Source organism: Wolffia australiana, chromosome 17, assembly GCF_029677425.1.
Source record: "Wolffia australiana isolate 7733 chromosome 17, ASM2967742v1".
NCBI classification, from domain to species: Eukaryota; Viridiplantae; Streptophyta; class Magnoliopsida; order Alismatales; family Araceae; genus Wolffia; species Wolffia australiana.
In genome coordinates, this window is record NC_135851.1 from 8,692,788 (window position 1) to 8,713,926 (window position 21,139).

Sequence of the window (21,139 nt, forward strand, 5' to 3'; positions counted from 1 at the left end):
TATCATTTGACTTAAAGTCTGAAAAGGCCTCACTGATCTTTACAGAAATTTGGTTTATTGAGCTCAGTCAAGTACTTTGATTATCTACAATAACAATAATACATGGGTATTTTCCTATGAAAAATGGTGGATAGAAGAAACTTGTATAGGCAAAATAGTAACAAAAATCCTTGTGTTTGGTATGAAGAAAAAAGTTACATTCATTCGGGACCATGTGAATGTTTGCAAGAAAACAAAAATAATAAAATGTTGACATGAACCATGCTTGCGAAAGGTTCGCAAATGGGCAAGCCATTCACAAACATCAGGCGGGAATCCGAAACAGACAAAAATAAGGAACAGACCATTAAGGATTCCAAGAAGTCAACCACATATCAGTGTTGAGAGGAAAACCTAGTCCAATTAACTCTTCAACCTCCCCATTAAACTTCTATAAACAAATAGAATGGATAATGACAGCATATAAACTTTACACAAGATGCCAAATATCCTTCAATAGAAGAGTAAGATTGCACGCCCCATTATATAAGAGTAAGATGTCAAGGGGGATCATAGGTATGAAAATGGATGCAAAGATAGCCCAAAAATAACCACTGCCTTGGGAGAATATGCCTAGATTGCATCGTGCGAATGCCTCTTTCCTTGTCTTTCCAGAGTGGACAATTTATTCTGAACTGCAGTTCGTTGGCGAACTTTTAAGTGCCGAACACAAACACAAACACAAATGTGAACACAATCACAAACACAAACACAAACACAAATGTGAACGCAAACACAAACACAAATGTGAACTCAAACACAAACACAAGCAAGAACATGAACATAAACACGAACACAAAAATGAACACACACACAAACACAAACATGAACATGAACATAAACACGAACACAAACACAAGCACAAGCACAAACACAAACACAATCACAAACACGAAAATAAAAACTAACACAAACACAAACCGAAACATAAACACAAACACAAACACGAACTTGAATACAAACATAAAAATGAACACGAACACAAAAACTGAGACGAACACAAACACAAACACGAACACGAATGCGAACACAAAAACTAACACAAACACAAACACGAACACACATAGAAACACAAACACTAACACAAACATAAACACGACCACAAACACAAACACAAAAATGAACATGAACACGAACAAGAACACAAAAGCACACAAAAAAACTAACACGAACACAAACACAAACACGAACAAAAGCACACAAAAACTGACACGAACACAAACACAAACATGAACACGAACGCGAACACAAAAACTAACACAAACACGAACACACACAGAAACACAAACACGAGCACATACACAAACACAAAAATGAACATGAACACAAATACAAACACAAACATGAACAAGAACAAAGAAGCACACAAAAAAACTAACACGAACACAAACACTAACACAAACATCAACACAAACACAAGCACAAAAATGAACACGAACAGGAACACAAAAGCACACACAAAAACTAACACGAACACAAACACAAAAACTAACACAAAAACTAACACAAGCACAAACACAAACACAAAAACTAACACGAACACAGACACAAACATGAACACAAACACAAACACAAACACGAACATGAACATGAACACGAACACGAACACAAACACAAAAACTAACACAAACGCAAACACATACACAAACAGGAACACACACACAAACATAAACACGGACACGAACAGGAACGCAAACACGAAAACTAACACAAACACAAACATGGACATGAACAGGAACGCTAACACAAAAACTAACACAAACACAGACACGAACAGGAACCCAAACACAAAAACTAACACACACAAACACAGACATGAACAGGAACGCTAACACAAAAACTAACACAAACACGGACATGAACAGGAACGCTAACACAAAAACTAACTCAAACACAAAAACTAACACAAACACAAATACGAACACGAACAGGAACGCTAACACAAAAACTAACACAAACACAAATACGAAAACAAACACGCACACAATCGCGAACACAAAAACAAACACAAACACATACACACACACAAACACTATCACAAACACAAGCACAATCACAAAAACTAACACAAACACAAACACGAACACGAACACGAACACAAACACAAACACAAAAACTAACACAAACACAAAAAACTAACACAAACACAAACACAAACTCAAACACGAACATGAACATGAACGCAAACACAAACAGGACACAAACATAAACACAAACACAAACACAAACATGAACAGGAACGCAAACACAAACACAAACACGAACACAAACAAGAACGCGAACATAAAAACTGACACGAACACGAACAAAAACACAAAAACTGACACAAACACAAATATGAACATAAACACAAACACGCACACTAACGCGAATAAAAAAACTAACACAAACACAAACACATACGCACACACACAAACACAAACCCAAACACTAACACAAACACAAGCACAATCACAAAAACTAACACAAACATGAACACAAACTCAAACATGAACATGAACATGAACGCAAACACAAACATGACACAAACATAAACACAAACACAAACACAAACACAAACACGAACACAAACATGAACAGGAACACAAACACAAAAACTAACACAAACACAAACACGAACACAAACACGAACGCGAACACAAAAACTGACACGAACACGAACACAAACACAAAAACTAACACAAACACAAAGACGAACACAAACACAAACACGCACACAAACGCGAATAAAAAAACTAACACAAACACAAATACATACGCACACACACAAACACAATTACAAACACAAACCCAAACACAAACACAAGCACAATCACAAAAACTAACACAAACACAAACACGAACACAAACACGAACACGAACACAAACACAAACACAAACACAAACACAAAAACTAACACAAACACAAAAAAACTAACACAAACACAAACACGAACACAAACACAAACACAAACACAAACACAAACACAAACACAAACACAAACACAAACACAAACACAAACACAAACACGAAAACTAACACAAACACAAAAAAACTAACACAAACACAAACACGAACACAAACTCAAACACGAACATGAACATGAACGCGACCACAAAAGCCAACACAAACACACTTACAAATCCTAACACAAACACAAACATGAACACAAATACAAACATGAACACGAACACAAAAACTAACACAAACACAAACACAAATGCAAAGACAAAAATAACACAAACACAAACATTAACAAGAAAACAAACACAGACTCGATATTTTGGTTGTTCGTTCGTGAACATTAAAGAACTGAACACCAAAACAAACACGAACTGGCATTGTCGCTGTTCGTATCGAATGTCGGGAACCGAACACAAACACTAACACAAACCGATGTTCAGGCTGTTCATTCGACATCGTAAACATGAACTTCCCATCACTAAGTGGATAATACAGAAGAAGGTGGCACTGCTCATCAACCAGATGACGATGACGACTATTTAAGGACGCTTAAGAACTTAATATTTCAGAAATGTGACCATAGTAGAGGGTGAATATCAAGCTCTCTCTCACATCTCCGTCGCCATGGCAGAGAAGCGCCTCCCGTTCAAGAGAATTTCGGCCGTCGTTCTCGTTCTATCTTCTCTCGTGGGATTTTCTGACGCGTACAGATCGGGAGACATTGTTCTGATGAGCAAATCGGGGCAATATCACTCGGTGGGTCTAATCCTTGTTCTTGATCGCGGAATTTGACCTTTTTTTGCTTAATTGCTTGTTTGAATTGGATGTTTCAGTCGAGAACCTTGTGGGAGGACGTGATTGGCCGAAATTGTCCCGTGTTCGCGGTCAATCGCGAGGTCAGGGTTCTGAATCTTTGTGTTCTTACTTGATTTCTTTGGCGTCTGGAGTCCTGATGTAGTTCTTAGCTTTCCAGGCTTTGCTTCCGATTCAAAGACCGGCTGGGTACACCGGTGCGGATCCTTACAAACTGTACGTCGATTTTGATGGGCTCTTGAGTTTTTCCTGATTCTTGAAAGGGGAAACAATTATTGCCTCGATGATATTCTGTTGAAATTTCTACTATTGGGTTTTATTAAAATCAAACTGGTTGCCGAACATTAGAGAAATCGTCTAGTTTCATGATACTGGAGATTAGCTCTTCCATGCCCTCTACATGAACGTGTAAAAGTAAACAAAGTCAGTGCTCTTATTTCTGAATTTATCTCTGATATGAGGTTAAATGTAAACGCGAAGAAACAATATGTGAAATTCTCTGGATCCATCGTAAATTATCTAGTAACATTACTGTCTTGGGTGATCTTCCCTCGTTTCATTCAAAAGAAAAACTTTGATTTGTCTCCCTAAGTTATTCACATTTATTGTCTTGATAGAGTGCACTTCAAATTAGGGTTCTTGAATGTTCCTCAGTAAAGAACCATGAGACTCCTCTGTAGAAAGCAGATAAGATCAGTGTTCTGGTTTTCTGAATCGGCCTTTGATTTGATGCTACATGACAAGGAATAAAACAATCTGTGTAATTCTTGTCAATAATCTAGTAACTTTGCTATTTATGGGAGTCAATAATCAAGTAACTTTGTTATGCCAGTTTACAATCAGTTCAATTTAGGGGGCCAAATTGAATTCCAACAACCAATTGAATTTATATAACGTAAATCTCAAGCTTGGAGTAAACTGCTTTATCCTGCTTAATCAAAAAAGTAAATGAAAATTTTATTTATCTCTTCTCATTTTTATTTACACAAGCTATTAAATTTTGTTCTACACATTTCTTGTAGTTCGTTTCAAGTGGGCCACGAGAAGTTTCTCATTCCATGGCTTTTTGTGATAAATCGAAAGAGCTCAGAAGTCCCCATGATTGACGTACAATTGGTAAGACTCAGCTCTTATATTTTCAATAAATTTATTCAATATTGTAAGACTTATATTCATTAAAAATTGTGAAATGTGATATTTACCAGAAATACTCAGGAAATGATCTGCACGGTGTCACCGCAAAAGTTGTGGATATGCCTCATCATTGTATGTAACCGCAATTCATTTTTTTATGACTTTCACTTTAATTTTGAATTCCCCAAACAGAAATTCTGTTGTTAAACATTATTAAAACCAAGTTTCTAGTTAACACTTTAGAGTAAATACATGATGCTGATATTTCTGTTGTTAAACATTCTTGCTTATCTTTGCTTTTTAGGGTTTTTTTCGCCTTTCAATGTCTGTAGCGCCTGCCTGTTGCTGAAAATTTTAGGGTTTTATAGACTGTCAAAATTGTGAAATGCGATATTTCCCAGAAGTGCTTCAATTTGGATTTTAGGGTTGTTTTCGCCTTTAAATCCCAGTTTCTAGTTATACAATCCGTAAAGTCTTGTGAGGGGTATTTCTGTCATTCAACATTTAGGGTAGTTTTTCTCTTTGTATTTAATCCCTCCTCTTTGTTGGACATCAAAAAGAATGAACTGAAATTTAAACACCCAATACACCAAATGACCAAAATACCCTTCGCAGATGATGACAACTTCATCATCATTATCAACATCATCATCACCCATGTGGGCCTTTGGAATGATGCTGTGGAATTCAACAGATGGATGTTGATGATGATGATGACGATGATAATGACAACGATGATAAGCAAGAAGGATGAACTGAAATAGAAACACCCAATATATCAAATGACCAAAATACCCTTCACAGATGATGACAACTTCATCATCATTATCAACGTCATCATCATCCAAGTGGGCCTTGGAACGATGCTGTGGAATTCAACTGATGGATGATGATGATGATGATGATAATGACAAGGATGATAAGCAAGAAGGATGAACTGAAATTGAAGCACCTGATACACGAAATGACCAAAGTACCGTTGTGCAGATGATGACTTCATCATCATCTTCCATGTGGGGCTTGAAATGATGCTGTGGAATTCAACAGATGGATGATGATGAAGATGATGACAATGATGAACTTAAATTGAAACATCTGACACACAAGATGATCAAATACCCTTGTGCCGGGGCGGAGATAGGGTCCGCGGACGATGACTTCATCATCATCATCATCCATGTGGGGCTTGAAAATGATGCCGTGGAATTAAACAAATTATGATGATAATGATGACAAAGATGATAGCCATTGGAAACTGGTTTGAGGATGAAAACTGCATGTCAAACTATACCTTAGCTCGGAAACCATATGATGATGGCCATTAAACATCATCATCAATGACTTTAACCCTAGGTAGCCGTAGATCTTTCATTTATCCATTGCCAGTTTTATAGAAGTGATGTATATTTCAGATGTGGTGACTGCATGTTGTTAAGTGTTGTAATCAAACATTGTAACATCGTAATAATCATAATCTAAAAACAAAAATTGCAGTTATTGAAGTTCATCCAGACATAAGGAAGCAATTCTGGACACCAGAACACTGGCCAAAGCACGTACTGATTAGATACACATGGTATGGCCATGACTATGCTTCCATCTCATTAACACATTGAAAAGATGTGAATTGTCAATGTTCTTGACAGGATTGAGCAGTCTGAAGTGGATGTTCTTGCTGGATTTTATGTCCTTTTTGGATCAGGTAACCAAATCCACCTTCAATATTGTCAAAACAAATTAACATTTTCCATCAAGATTGATTTCTTCAAAAAAAAAAAAATTACTATCTAGATTGAAAGTTGGATAATCTTTTGCGGGTCCTCATCCTGGCAATGTCAGATTAACGATTAGCTAGGAAATAAATGCTATTTTTCTAGCTAACTGTGCAACCAAGTTTTATTGGGCTTCTCCTTCTGTCAGCTGGGCAAAATGATTCAATAATCGTCTATTGTTTGCCCAATTGAATTCTTAATAAGCAAGATGGATTGCCCAATTCAAACGTGTAAATTCATCTCATCCGTTAGCGTTGACCAAATTATATGTTGTTTGATGTCTGAGATTCTTATCGTTTTGAAAAGATAAGAGGTTCATTATTTTGTTTCATCAAGTTTAATAAAATTCTTCTTCCTCCAACCTTACGAGGCACGATCAAAAAAAAGATTGGAAATTGCTTTTTTTTACCAATGTGCAGGTCTTCTGCTGTCTTTTGTACTTGCAATTTACGTTCTTCAATCTTCTCATGACAAGCTAGCCAGGTGCATGTCTCTTACCCACTTTAGGGTTTTTCTCTCTCTCAGAATGGAGATCTCGATCTTTACTGACCTTGTTATATCAGGTTTGTTCGAGAGACGGTTGCAGAGAGCGGCGGTTTACCGGGCGTAGGAGGAATTGCCAAGGTGGAATGAACTCAAAATCTTGTTTTCAGCTAAAATTTAGAACTTGATTAGATTGCAAATCAAAGATTTTGGTAGAAAATTCACGAGTATTGGAGCGATGCTGCCTCTCATTCATGACTATATTGAAGAGAGTCATCAACAAAAAATGGCAACTTCTTGCCCCACACACTGATAAGTGATATTGATTTATGCTTACGGTGACACAACCATTTTAATAGATCTGCGATGGGTGCAACGCCTATCGTAAGCAACACGCGGTAATCACGCATGGAAATCTGCATCGAAGAAATCCATAATTGCATTGATGTAGAAAAACACTTCGATGTAGAGGACACGAAGTAATCGGTCAAAGCGTGATTGAAGTTCGGCTGTTGAATTCCATTTGAGAAATGGAGGAAATCTCGAGGAATCAAAACGAATTTCGGTACGATAACTTTGGATTCGAAGAACGCTAGAATCGGGAAGAACAGAAGAGATTAGAACGATTAGAACTCGTTTGGTAGACGCTGCAATCTTGGCAGGAACGTGCTTCTTCGACGTAGCCGAGCATGAATCTACACTTCTGAAGAACTAGGGTTTTAAATTGAATTGAGGCGGACTCCACGTATTTATAGAGATTTTAGTAGTTCAAGCCGTGCAATCTCAGCCGTCCATCTGTGAGCCATCGCGTTATCCTGATGAATAGTTCAGACTGCATAGTTTTATAACACTTGATTATATGATCATTATGATTTAGATGAATCTGCAAAGTAAAGATGAAGGTTTTATAATGATTATATAATCATAATGATTTAGATGAATCTGTAAAGTAAAGATCAAGGTTTTATAATGATTATATAATCATAATGATTCAGATGAATCTGTAAAGTAAAGATCAAGGTTTTATAATGATTATATAATCATAATGATTCAGATGAATCTGTAAAGTAAAGATCAAGGTTTTATAATGATTATATAATCATAATGATTTAGATGAATCTGTAAAGTAAAGATCATGGTTTTATAATGATTATACAATCATAATGAATTGTTTTCCATCCTGAAATATTGAAGAATATCGGTTGCTGGATGTGAAATCAACAATTTCTTTCGTGGAAGTATGATCCAGTAAGAGAAAATGTGCATTTCTTAGTGGGGATGATGTCTTAAGATGCCTTAAGTTTGTAAAATATGATCTGATATTTAACACGTCTTAAGGGCAGTTCTGTCTTTTCCCTTCTGTGTGCTCCCTTTAAATAGGGTGACCCTCCCTATAGGCGGGTTGCCAGGAAGTATTCTGCTATTGGACGCGATCGTCCCTTCTCCCCTCCATGGCCGAGACCCGTCTCGTCCTACGCGATTACATCAAAGTGGCGCATTTCATCATCAAAATTACATCAAACTAAATACGCCGTGAAACAGACGTATGGAGGGAAACCAAAACGGAATAAAATGCATTTTGAAGGTTTTCAATATTCAGTTACCAAAATGGGGATGCCTTAACCTGATTTGAAATAAATTTTACTATTTTTTGTTGTCAGATATTAAATTATGATAAATGCCCTTTGCTCTTTTCTTGCAAATAAACAATATTTTTCTCATTGAATATTTAACCGGCATTAAACAGCTGTCATTTTTTTAATACCATGATCAACTAAATGCACCTGTTTATTAAAACAGGTGGCTAAACTGGTCAATGTTTAGACGAATAGCATGGGAATATGTAGTTTGGATTGGGTCCATTCAGTAATATTGTTATTTATTCAATAGCATTAATTTCTTATGTAACTATGTGCTTAGTATCACTCATATATTCAAAATTCATTTGTTATATCATCATTCCTCCATCCATATGAATTAATTTCCCATCGAATATTTGAGATTAATTTCATCTGATTGGACACATTATTGCGTATAACTGACCAAAATGAATATTTATCATCTATTAATTGTTGAAGTGTGAAAAATCAGAAAGTCTAGCTTTGATTATTTGTAGAGCTTTTGGTCACATCATTTGAACTTTATAGCGTGTTTTGATGATCTTGTTTGCATATCATACTTGACATAATAAACAATTTTAGTATAGTTATTAGCCAAGCAACATATAGTTACATCAAATTTCACATAATTGTTTTGATTCAATACATCAAAAAAATATGCAAACGAATTTAGTACATCAAAATATCATATTGGTGCAAACACTATTCCAATACCAGCCTTTTGTTACTCCAAATTACTCTGCGCGATTATAAAGCCTTATTGTAAAAAACCATGTGTAGCCTGATGTTTGAATATTTTATTTGAGAAACAAAATAATTCAATGAGCCATTCTATTTGTAGGTAATTGAATAATTTATTGTACAAATGAAGTGTTTTCTGATCGTAAATTTGAAAACATTAGAGAATATTTTTTAATACCAAGATGGTTTATTGTCCTTGATTAAGTGTTCCTATTTTACAATAAGATGCGTGTTTTAATTTTAGTATTCATGAAGTGTCAAGTGCAAAAGATATTTGGTATGTTTTGGTCAGTATTGTATAATTTTTCTTCAAATTTTAGTTGGGTTTTATACCCATGTGGCATTCCACAAACTTTGGATTTGCACAGAATACTTATTTAATTAGTAAAATTGAACTCCAGTTGGCATTAGCTAACCATATATAAAATGCTGAAGAATAATTCTTTTTAAGGGAATAGTCTCCTTGGTGCATGCCAACCTAAGATTTTCAACAAAGGCATCTTTTATTTAGAAACATGAGTCATCCTAGTCATCACACAAAGTGATGCATCATATCTTTGATGTCAGTTTTTTAATTTTGGCTTCTATATGGTACTGGAAGCTTGAGAGAGAGAGAAAGAGTGACTCATTTACAGACAAATAATGATGGGGGACCATCCAGTTGACGCTGGGACGGGATGAGCCCAACCACACCGGGCTGCTCGCGTTGACGCTCGCCATCCGGGGTTTAAATACTCCGCGTAAGTATCTTCCCATTTTCGCATTTTTATTTTGTATTGTTTGATTGTATTTTCGTTCATGGACCTTACGGACTGCGTTGGTGTTTTGGGCCTCGTCCATGTTGTGTTTTTCTTTTCTCTTGTAACCGTTGAATAGAGGTCGAACCACGTCTAGCGACGGTTCATCCTCTACACGACGTCACTTGGCACCTATCCTCACTATATAAGGGGATAGCATGCCCAAGTGGAAGAAGGCTTTTGTTGAATTGAAAATTTGTGTTCCTATTCTACCTTAGAGTTTAGAGAGATAGAGATAGATAGAATTTTAGAAAGTAGTGGGGAACGTGTCTGCCTTCCCAACCTGACGTTGAGACTACTCCGTGGGTCGCCCACACCGCCCTCGTCGAGGCTCCTCCGAGGTCGAAGCTAAAGATCCAAGATTTGCAGTTCTTGGGAGTCTTCACCGCTTCCTCGTTGAGACTACTCCGAGGTCGACCTCGAAGATTCAACCTTGCAGTTCGTGAACGTCGTCGTCGCTACACTTCCTGGTCGAGATTACTCCGGAGTCATGTCGCCAACTTCACCGCCAGCGATCCCTCGTTCTTGCCTCCAAGAACCTCCAAGAATCAAGAAACCGCCCTCCTTCTTGAGGTTCTTGGGCAGTTATTCTCCAAGATTCAGAGTTCTTGCTCTGCCGTCACCATCGACCTCACCGAGTCCAGCATTTCCGTCACCGCCGCACCGCCAACACCATCCGGGCATCCCTCGCCCGCGCCCGGTCCACTGTGTGCCGCACCCGCGCGCCCTGCTCGGCCCCGTGCGTCGTGCCCCAACGCGCTGCATCGGTGCGCCCCTCGCCCCAGCGCGCCCACGCTCGGCGCGCCCGCGCCCGTGCGGCTGCGCCCTGGTTGCATGCCCGCACTCCAGTGCGCCGCGACCAGCGCGACCACACCCGCGCGCCCGCGCTCCAGCGCGTCCACACCCGCGCTCCAGCGCGTCCGCACCCGCGCGCCCGCATCCCCTGTGCGCTCGTGCCCCTGCGCTCCTGCGCCCGCGTGCGCCCGCGTCCCTGCGCACCCGTGCCCTCCCCCACCGCGGCCACCTTCTCGCCGCACGCGCATCCGCACACGTGTGCGTCTGCGCCTGCACGCCTGCATGCCGTCGTCGGCCTGTTCCATCAACGCCTCGTCGGGTCTCCGCCCTCCTCACGCCAGTTGCTTTTGTCGAGTCTCCTTCATCAGCCTGACCTCCAACCGAACTACGCTGTCGTGGACTATCATCAACAAGGTACCTGCTCGTCTCTCCTCCATTAATTCCCGCTATTATTACCTGTTGCAGTGTCGTCTCCCGCTATCGATTCCTCTGCCTAGGATTACGATACTGACTGCTATAGGTTAGCCACCTGTCGAGAGATAGGAATTCTTTGTGGTAAACGATTACTCACTAATCCTTAGACTTGGAGCATATCAGGGCCGTTAGATGCCCCTTACACCGTAGTCGTCCTTAATTGGTCTTAAGGGTCATTGGGAGTTTAATCAGATCAATATCTCTCTTAGTGGACGTCGTCGATCGTCCCTCTTGATTCGTAGTCGTCTCTTATTGCTCATCCGGGTTTTCTCACGACATTCATTTCATCTAAACGAACTTATCGAATTCCATTTCTCATCATTACTGTGACGTAATACGAGCCGTTCGATCCCGGCGCTCTTCGTATTACATCAAATAAGCAAAAAGGTATGCAACGATTGAGCTAAATGAAATATTAATATATGGATACATAAAGGGTTGATGCAAATCATGGCACTACCCAACTTTTTCATGGGTACTCTCTTCTCACAAGGGCCTCACATTTTTTCCAATAATAACAGTCTAGGCACTAAGCTTGTGTCTCTATTTTTTTTCGTAGGGATATAATTCACAATAAAACTAAGCTATTTCACACCATTATCTTCTTATTCTTATAATTTTTTTGGAAGTCACATACTCTATGGGTATCCCATAGTTGAAATATTTTATAATGTATTCAAGCCATATAATGGCGCTTGAAATGGAAAATTGTTGTTCATTATGGAAAATGTTGGTAATCTCATTGGGTTAGATTCTCTAATTGCGCATCACATAGTTTTCCAGTTAATTCTCACTACTTTCCTGTTTCTAGTATTTGAGTTGATTTGTTGAAGCAGAAGACTCACTTGATGAGTCGATATTTATTTACTTCATACGCATAAGTATTTTTACTAATAAATGATCAACAAATATAATTATATTAGTTATAAATATGTCATATTAGATTTTTTAAACATAAATAACGCAGCTAGAAGCTCTTAATCCATCATACTTTAATTTATGGGTGATGAAATTAAAATTGGGGTAATAGTTATCATTTTTATTTGAGTTCATCAATGAATATCTATAAACATTGACTCACAAAAGAATTTGACTAGATAGTGAGCAGAAAGGGTTGTCTCCATTGGGAATATATATTAGGAATTCAATGCCTTTTAAAATGTTAATCTGGGAAAGAGAAAATATATTTTATAATTTAATAATACAATAAGAAGAAGAGGTTGATATGTAAGGGAATAAAATAATATATGGGATAAGGGGGATACATGGATAGTGATGATGGGTAGATAGAGATGGATTAAGGGATTAATAGGGATGGACATTTATTGATGGATATGAATGGATTGACATGAGTCAACCTTTCCTTTTCAAGGTATAAAAACTTTCATAATTTTTTATAAATCTATTCATGTGGCTTTACTAATGGATTATCCATTATCTCCCCCTAGCATCTCCAAACTATCAAACCATCAACCATGCATACCATTTAAGTGGGGGCAGTTATTGCTATTCTATTCAAATATTTTGTTTTACTTCTCGGAAATTCTATGAATAGAAATTTTTAGAATATATGTTTTGAGATAAGTGGTCTTTGTATTATGATCTCGTCTCGATTCGCTAAATCTTTACACATACCCTTGGACTCCTTTAGAAGCACATGAATAATGACTAACATAGTTAATTTTAATGAACTTAAACGAGGCATAGAAGTTTATGTTAAAACAAATATCATGTCAGTATTTGACATCATCCTTGTCAATGTGAAGATGTTCGCATCATGGCATATGTATGAGGATGATATATTCCTTCTCAAAATTTTAGTCTATTAGATGAAAGTTTCTTAAAAAAATCTCACCTTCTTTCCTTTCCTATGTCTATAATTTTCTTTTAACCTTGTGTAAGAGTGTGACATGGCCTACAGAACGTAATGCACTGTCCTTATCTATCTTAGTATTTATGTCATCTTGATCCCATTTGGATATCTCTATATTGTGTTTTCTTTAACCTTAGGTAAGGGTACGTAATCTCTCCTTTAAATTAATCTAGCCTATTGTTTGTGTTCTCTCTCTCTCTCTCTCTTGTGCTTCCACTTCGCGCGGCGATGGGTTTCTTCTCTTTCACTTCTTCCACTTCGGTTCTTTCTCAACTTTTACCTCTTATATCCATACCACTATTAGAGCTAAGTTCAACCTTGAAATCCGGGACACTTTGAGATCTGTACCACCTAGAGTTTTTTCTGCTTCGTGATCTGTGCTGACCCTGAGATCTGTACTGACTCTAGCTCTATGCTGACCTTAAAATTTGTGCTATACTTGGTTTTTGTTTGGCACATGACAATGTTCTCGTTGCCGGTGTATTGCTTTATTATACTATTGTTGATACTGCATTATATCACCATTCTACCTATGAATCACAAGTTCTACCTATTGTTGAGTGAATTGTGATAATACCATCATTTTGATCACATGTCTTTGAAAATGTGTCCTAAATATTTATACTTGAAGGATACTTGAGATGTAAATTAAATATTTGAATAAATAACACTGCTTATTTCTACTCATACGATGAATATGCCCGATCCAATAGCCATATGTGTGGAGACACTACTGATAGATCCATATGAATCCTTGAATAGTATTTTACCCAACTGCCAATCAGATTGATTCATGAATAGTCCTTAGACCAAAGATACCAAAGGTACATTGGGGACGAGGTATCATGTTTTGACCTACAAGTCTCAGACAAGAGATTTAAATTAATCTTAATTGAGATGTAGAAACGAGTATGGGAAGGTAACTATGTGTCAAGATGTTTTTGTCTGCCATATATATATAATAATATATTGACTCAAGGAAGAAGATGTTAGATTTCTCACCATTATAATATAAATAATGTATAAGTTGTCCCTCGATGATTTCTTGATGGAGCGCGCCAGCCCATCCTGTCGAAGACGTCTTCTGCACCACCATCATCGTCATCGACGGGCCGCTGATTTGCGTTCCATCTGACCGGCACGCCAAGGCGACAGTGAAGACACCCAGGTTTAACAACTCGGGTGAAAGCACGACCGCACCATCGACTGTTTTGAACTGTTCGCCGTCCCGTGCTCAACTATTTGTCATTTTACCATGTTCGTTTGTTTGTTTTCGTCATGTCCGTATCCATCGTGTCGTGTCCGTGTTCGTATTGTCACATGTAATGTTGTTTCGTGTCATCGAATACGCGTCAAGATTTATGTTCAATTTTGTATTAAGGGGGGTCCTATGCAACCGCTGCTCGATTCCGCCCGTACCGACCCTTTGTCAGGTCGCTCCGCCGGATCCTGTCGATTGCTTAAGCCATTTCTCCATCGGGCGCCTCTCCCAACCCATCCTCGCCTCCAATCTCTAGCATCACGCTCCTGCGACGCGACATCATCGCCAATCGAGCCACGCCATGCCCGTCAACGGCACGCCTTCGCCTACATGCCCATACCGGACCGTGCACCGACGAAGACACCGACGATGAATGCTGCCACCGACGAGGTACGTCGTTCCTCTTGCTCGTCAGGTTAATCGCGTCTTTCAGTATATTTTTGGCTGCACTCCTCCGCGCTTGGGTTAGGATAGATGAAATTATGTATTGAAAACTACGAATTGAGTGAATTCCTAGGTACGAGCTGAGCCTGTCCGTTACGTGTGAGCGTCTACGAAATTATTCCATTCGACGCCGTAGTCGCCGTCATCGCTCTGACGAGGGTCAGAAGGTCAGCGTCACCGGTCGCCCCACCCCGGAGCTCGGAGCTCAGTGAACCCCCACGAGGTGGGGCCTGCACGTACATCTACCTAGGGTTCATCACATCACGTAGTTACATTCCTCTTAGGGATTTATCCGTCAGACGACGTTACTGACAACATTCGACAACCTCTAGGTATTTGAACATCATCTCGATAACCGAACGGACAACATCTTCGACAACTTTCGGCATCATTTCTATCACATATTAGTACTTATTAGAGTAACAATTAGGGTTTCACATTTTACCATATCCTGAGTCATTCAAGAATCTTGCATGGATTGAGGATTCTATATACATGGTAGTCAATTATAATAAAGTTCCATGAGAGAGTTGAAGAATTCTTTCATAGGCTAAGGATTAAAAAACATCATAGAATAAACTCTGACTACCTTGCACCTCCCCAAACTGAAATTAACAACTTTAAAAATAATATAACTAAGATTAACAATGGCCTTCTCTAGATGCTAGACATTTCTGTCCTCCATGAAACCAACCTTGGCAGTTCCCACTACATAGACATTTTAACATTAATTTTACAGTCAACTTAGACAGTATGCTGACAATCAATTAGAGGCATTAGAAATGTTCAAGCCAAATGAGAACAGGGAAGCCTCGCACTTCACTAGATAAACTCTGAAAACAATGTCCACGCTAAAAAGAATAAAGAACAATGATTAATGATATAATTAAGGGGATAAAATCTATAAAGTAATTACAAAAAAAGCCAAGCAATTTGGCGGCCGTGGTTTATTAATCGCAGAGGTGGGCAGTGTTCTTGGAGATTTCTCCAAGCTTTATACTTCCTCTTTAAAAAGGAAGAATCAGGGTTTTATGCATTCAGATCCTTGTCTGAGATCTTGCCCCCGTTTTCAACTTCGATAAGAGGATCTGATTCAGACTCCACCTGTAAATATATAAGGGAAACGGTACATGCGCACATTTAAAACTAAGTCCCCAGCAATTTTCATTAAATTTAACATTTATAAACACAAGAAAATGCAAAATTTTGAATGCTTTAATATTTTCGTTAAATATTGAATTCCAAAAAATAGTGGCAGAATTGTTTTTGCAAAATTTTCATTTTTCTTGAGCGTAATGATGCTAAATGAACTTTGTAAGTAGACACAGTATGAAAACTATTTAGATGAATAGATAAATCCAAGTTAACGTTGGATGACATAGCCGTGCGAAGAAAACTTGATTTAGACGAGAATTGATCATACAAAGCCCATTAAAATTATTAGAAATTCTACTTTTAATTGATCATTACAATGATATTAGACATAGTAAACAGTCTAGCGAGAAAGGGCTTTGAATGCCAGACATAAAAGCATTTTTGGAGTTTATAATTCTTCATTTGCCTCGTACCTCTATTCCGTCAAATAATATGGTAATAGTAAATTAAAATACTCTAAACTCAAAAATTTGAGGATAAAAAGATTCCACATAATCTTTTTGACATAACTAACCATAGATATAACTAACCATAAATATATGATGTTAGAACATCTAGTTTCAAAATAGACGGGAGTAACTAACATGTTCTTAAAAAAGGATCGCTTATCAACTCAGGCATGCCTAGTACAAGAAGAGAAAAGAGAATAAAATGAAAAAATAGATGGATAGATACATTACCAGTTGAGGTGAAAGACTTTGTATAAAAAATGTTAGGATGGTAAATGAATTGGTATTAAAGAAACAAATTAAATGATTCTATCCATGAATTAAGAGAAGTATATCACCAGAAAAATGCAATATAAAATAAAATAAAAAAGTAAAACTATGTGAATCACGGAATTTGACCTACCTGGGGCAGCTGGGAAGACGAATCGTTGACTTTATTTTGAGTCTCCATCGTACAAACATACGAGTATAAGATCATCCCAACCATGGCAACCGCGATTCCGAAAATATTTCTCCAGCTGAAGGGATCATGAAGAAGAATGTAGCCGAAGGCGAGAACCAGGCAAGTCTTGAGATGGCCCAGCACCTGGTAAGTCACCGGCGATGTTTTCCCAATAACAAGGAAGGTACTGAAGTTGACGGATACTGATAACAGACAAGACAGGATGATGAAACCCTGAAAATAAATTAGGGATAATTCATTTAGAGTGGAAAGAAATTTGGTTTTTCGCACAAGATAGTGGGGAGGGGGGGTTGTTTATTCTCACCAGGACGTGGGGAGTGTAGTTGAAGGCGAACACGTTCTGGTTGGTCAACAACGCGTCGAGGAATGGCCCGGAAAAGACTAAAACCACGGCCTGGTACGGGCAGGACTGGTACAGCAACTGGGTGGAGGAGACCTTGAATTTCTTCTGTATTGTGTTGGTCATCTGAAGTCAATCAGTTAAGCTCAACTACGGTGGCAGACTATGGCAGAATCGTCGCCGTCATCATCGATGTGACTAGGACGAATGATGATGACGATGACAAATCCGACAGAGGCATGATGATGGTGATGACGATGACAACGCAGATGATGAAGGTGATGTGATTAAATGATTTACCTTAACTTGGGAACTAAATGGCGACGATAGTGGCATCTCTCGGAAACTAAATGATGATGCAAGGGTTTTACGGGATTAAATACTCTATATTATCTTGGAAACTGATGGATTATGATGACAATAATAATGACATCTCTTGGAAACCAGATAACAATGAAAACAAGGACATGATTAAAACCTCTGTACTAACTTGGAAGTTGATGGATAATGATGGCTGCGGTGATGATGTCTCTTTGTCATCGACCAATGGATGACGATGAAGATGATGACTCTTGGAAGCTTAGCTCTATCTATATCCCAGTAATTCACAAAAAAAACAATAAAAATGAACGAGGGGCTCAAAAAAGGTAAAAAAACAAAAAAAAACACAAGCCTGTTATAATCTATTATAGGATACGATTTGTGCAACGCAAGTGGTGACGATGGCTAGGAGGGATAGAGTGAATCCCAGAGCATTCAGCTGCAGGTCCGTGATGGTTGCAATCCCAACGCCGAGTAGAAGGATTGCGAGGGAGAACTGAATGTTTCGGCTGCATCCATTAGTACAAAATAATTTAGTTCAATTCATCCACGTACTAAATTTCACCGATACTAATGAAGAAAAAGGTTAAGAAAGTCGTTCTACATAAAGTGAAAAATCCCAACCTGAATCTCTTCTTGAAGAATATTGTCTCCAACAACACAGTGCAAGGAATGATTGCCAGCTTCGTCATCTGAAGCCAAATCAAGGGACGGTGTCATAAACTCTTCGATGTCGCAAACGAAGAGATGAAAACAAAGTTGTAGAACCTGGTAAAATCCCACAGAGTTGAAACCCAGGCTCAAATTTAAGAGCCCAATTGAAATGCCATTAAGAATGCCAAAGCCCATCACTGCTCTTGCGTCGAAGGGCTTGTGCTCGAATAATTTCAGCCATAATGCTGCGTGTAGAGAGCAGAACGTGACGAGAAGATGCCAGCTAGTCAAGGTTGTAGCTGCAGCAGAAGGTGAAAACATCATGTTAGGACGAACAATATAATGTAATGACTGAGAAAAAGCTTTGTTGAAAAGAGTCCCAAATATCTACATGGAGGAAAGCCAAGGGAATAAGCAGAGAATTCTACACAAAAATAGGCCTCAAGTCTATAAAGAGTTCCACTTTTTTCGTTCAAAATCAGAAACCATGCAAAAAGAAGAACCCATTCATTGAGTTTTTGAACACAGCATTCTCATGAGGTTTTTTCGATCCCGAATCGTCAGATTCATGAGGTTTCGAACACAGCCTTCTCATGGCTAAAGGAAGAAGAACCCATTCATCGAGTTCTACTAATTCAAAAACTAGATAACTTAGAGAGAAGACGAAGTTTAAAAATAAATACACAGAGGTTATTGAACATATAAACTACTTGATTGTAAACAAAAGGAATAGCGTACCGTACGCCATAGAGGAATATATTCTGAATTTGATCAAGGACATCCCAAAAAATGTTAAGAACTATTCTGAGTTTCCTAGAGTATTTACAATTTAATACCCACAAATCGTTCATTAAACGATGAAGAAATCCCATCGTTGATATTCTAAAGAAATCCCATCAATATTCATCGTTGATATTCAGAGATAGTTTCCCTTTAATGAGATCTAAGGATATAGATGCACCAGGGATAAATATTCTCTCATCTACAGCGTCAACATGAATAACTAAAACTGAATCATGACATCAAAATTTCGCATCAATCTTAAATAGATCAGAGATCAGAAGAGCCGACCACAATTTCCACATTTTTGAAAATCCAATCCGAAATTTACACGCCATTGCTAAGCAGCAGAGAACAAAATCGGCGCAAAACCGGATCGAAAACGGGACGAAGATCCGGGATCCAAAAATGGAAAATCAGAGCATTGAAACATTCCCGCTTCCAAAGATCTTCGGAAGCAAGTTAAACGAAGCGCAAGAAAAACAGATCTCACAATCTACCATACATATTCCTAGAATAAAAAAATCACAGCATTGAAAAAATTCCCGTTTCCAAAGATGATCGGAAGCAATTCAAACGAAGCGCAACAAAAACAGATCTCACAATCTACCATATATATCCTAGAATAAAAAAATCACGGCACTGAAAAACATTCCCGCTTCCACAGATCTTCGGAAGCAATTCAAACGAAGCGCAACAAAAACAGATCCCACAATCTACCACACAGATTCCTAGAATAAAAAAATCACAGCATTGAAAAACATTCCCCCTTCCAAAGATCATCGGAAGCAATTCAAACGAAGCGCAAGAAAAACAGATCTCACAATCTACCATACATATTCCTAGAATAAAAAGCAGTGAAAAATTCCCGTTTCCAAAGATGATCGGAAGCAATTCAAACGAAGCGCAAGAAAAACAGATCTCACAATCTACCAAACATATTCCTAGAATAAAAAAATCACAGCATTGAAAAACATTCGCGCTTCCAAAGATAATCGGAAGCAATTTAAACAAAGCTCAACAAAAACAGATCTCACAATCCTTCACACAGATTCCTAGAATAAAAAAATCACAGCATTGAAAAACATTCCCGCTTCCAAAGATCATCAGAAGCAATTCAAACGAAAAGCAATAAAAAAAAAGATCTCACACCGAAGGAGAAGCGGAGCGTGCTGATGAGCGCCTTGTTGCAGATCACGATGGAAACGGACGATACCACCGACAGGCTGAGCGCTCCGATCGTGCCGAGCTGGAATCCCATCTCTCCCAAACCAAAGAACAGCCGAACCGTCAGGCCAAATCCCCGAGCTTGCGCTCCGCGTCTCGCCAAACTGCACACGGAAGATTGACGCGCCGCACCAACTCCATCACGTCTGGGCCCCCACAACACCGATCAAATTCCTCGATCTCCACGAGATTTACCGCAGATCCGACGATTGAACACGAAGATATCTCTCGAAATTTGAAACCCTAACCCTCATCAGAAGAACAACCGGCCTAACTAACCGTTCGTTTTCGCCCAAATCGATCGATCGAGATTGATAGGTGGGTCCCACTTAAGTATGACGTGGCAGCTTTCCATTGGACGTATGTCTCCTTTAGATCGCTCTGCGTGACAGTGACGTCATCGTTGACGGACGGATGACGAAGTCCATGGTGTCAGCGTCACTGTCAACAGGGGTTTGCGTCAGCATTACACATGGTTGTTCGATCAATGCACAGATCATGGCACACACCTGTGCGAATTTTGTTCGAATGTGTGAATTTTGTTCAAATTGTTCTAATTGT

At 38.7% G+C, this 21,139-nt stretch overlaps 2 protein-coding genes and 1 long non-coding RNA gene across 3 annotated transcripts; 1 reads left to right on the top strand and 2 right to left on the bottom strand.

The window, feature by feature from the left end:
* Positions 1 to 3,544: 3,544 nt before the first annotated feature.
* Positions 3,545 to 7,405, top strand: NPU (ATP-dependent helicase/deoxyribonuclease subunit B). The gene is made up of 9 exons (XM_078589252.1): positions 3,545 to 3,739; positions 3,817 to 3,879; positions 3,957 to 4,012; positions 4,819 to 4,912; positions 5,002 to 5,062; positions 6,425 to 6,506; positions 6,577 to 6,632; positions 7,122 to 7,185; positions 7,266 to 7,405. Exons 1-9 carry the CDS (start codon positions 3,608 to 3,610, stop codon positions 7,333 to 7,335), a joined length of 678 nt encoding a protein of 225 aa, XP_078445378.1. The 5' UTR covers positions 3,545 to 3,607; the 3' UTR covers positions 7,336 to 7,405.
* LOC144714501 (uncharacterized) lies at positions 7,386 to 7,893 on the bottom strand. The gene is made up of 2 exons (XR_013584369.1): positions 7,819 to 7,893; positions 7,386 to 7,601 (listed from the first exon to the last, which is right to left on the bottom strand). It is a non-coding gene; the product is annotated as an uncharacterized LOC144714501 (long non-coding RNA).
* Positions 7,894 to 16,050: 8,157 nt separating this feature from the next.
* Positions 16,051 to 20,819, bottom strand: LOC144714549 (UDP-xylose transporter 3-like). The gene is made up of 7 exons (XM_078589304.1): positions 20,504 to 20,819; positions 18,686 to 18,870; positions 18,542 to 18,609; positions 18,294 to 18,426; positions 17,561 to 17,722; positions 17,197 to 17,469; positions 16,051 to 16,293 (listed from the first exon to the last, which is right to left on the bottom strand). Exons 1-7 carry the CDS (start codon positions 20,610 to 20,612, stop codon positions 16,219 to 16,221), a joined length of 1,005 nt encoding a protein of 334 aa, XP_078445430.1. The 5' UTR covers positions 20,613 to 20,819; the 3' UTR covers positions 16,051 to 16,218.
* Positions 20,820 to 21,139: the final 320 nt, after the last annotated feature.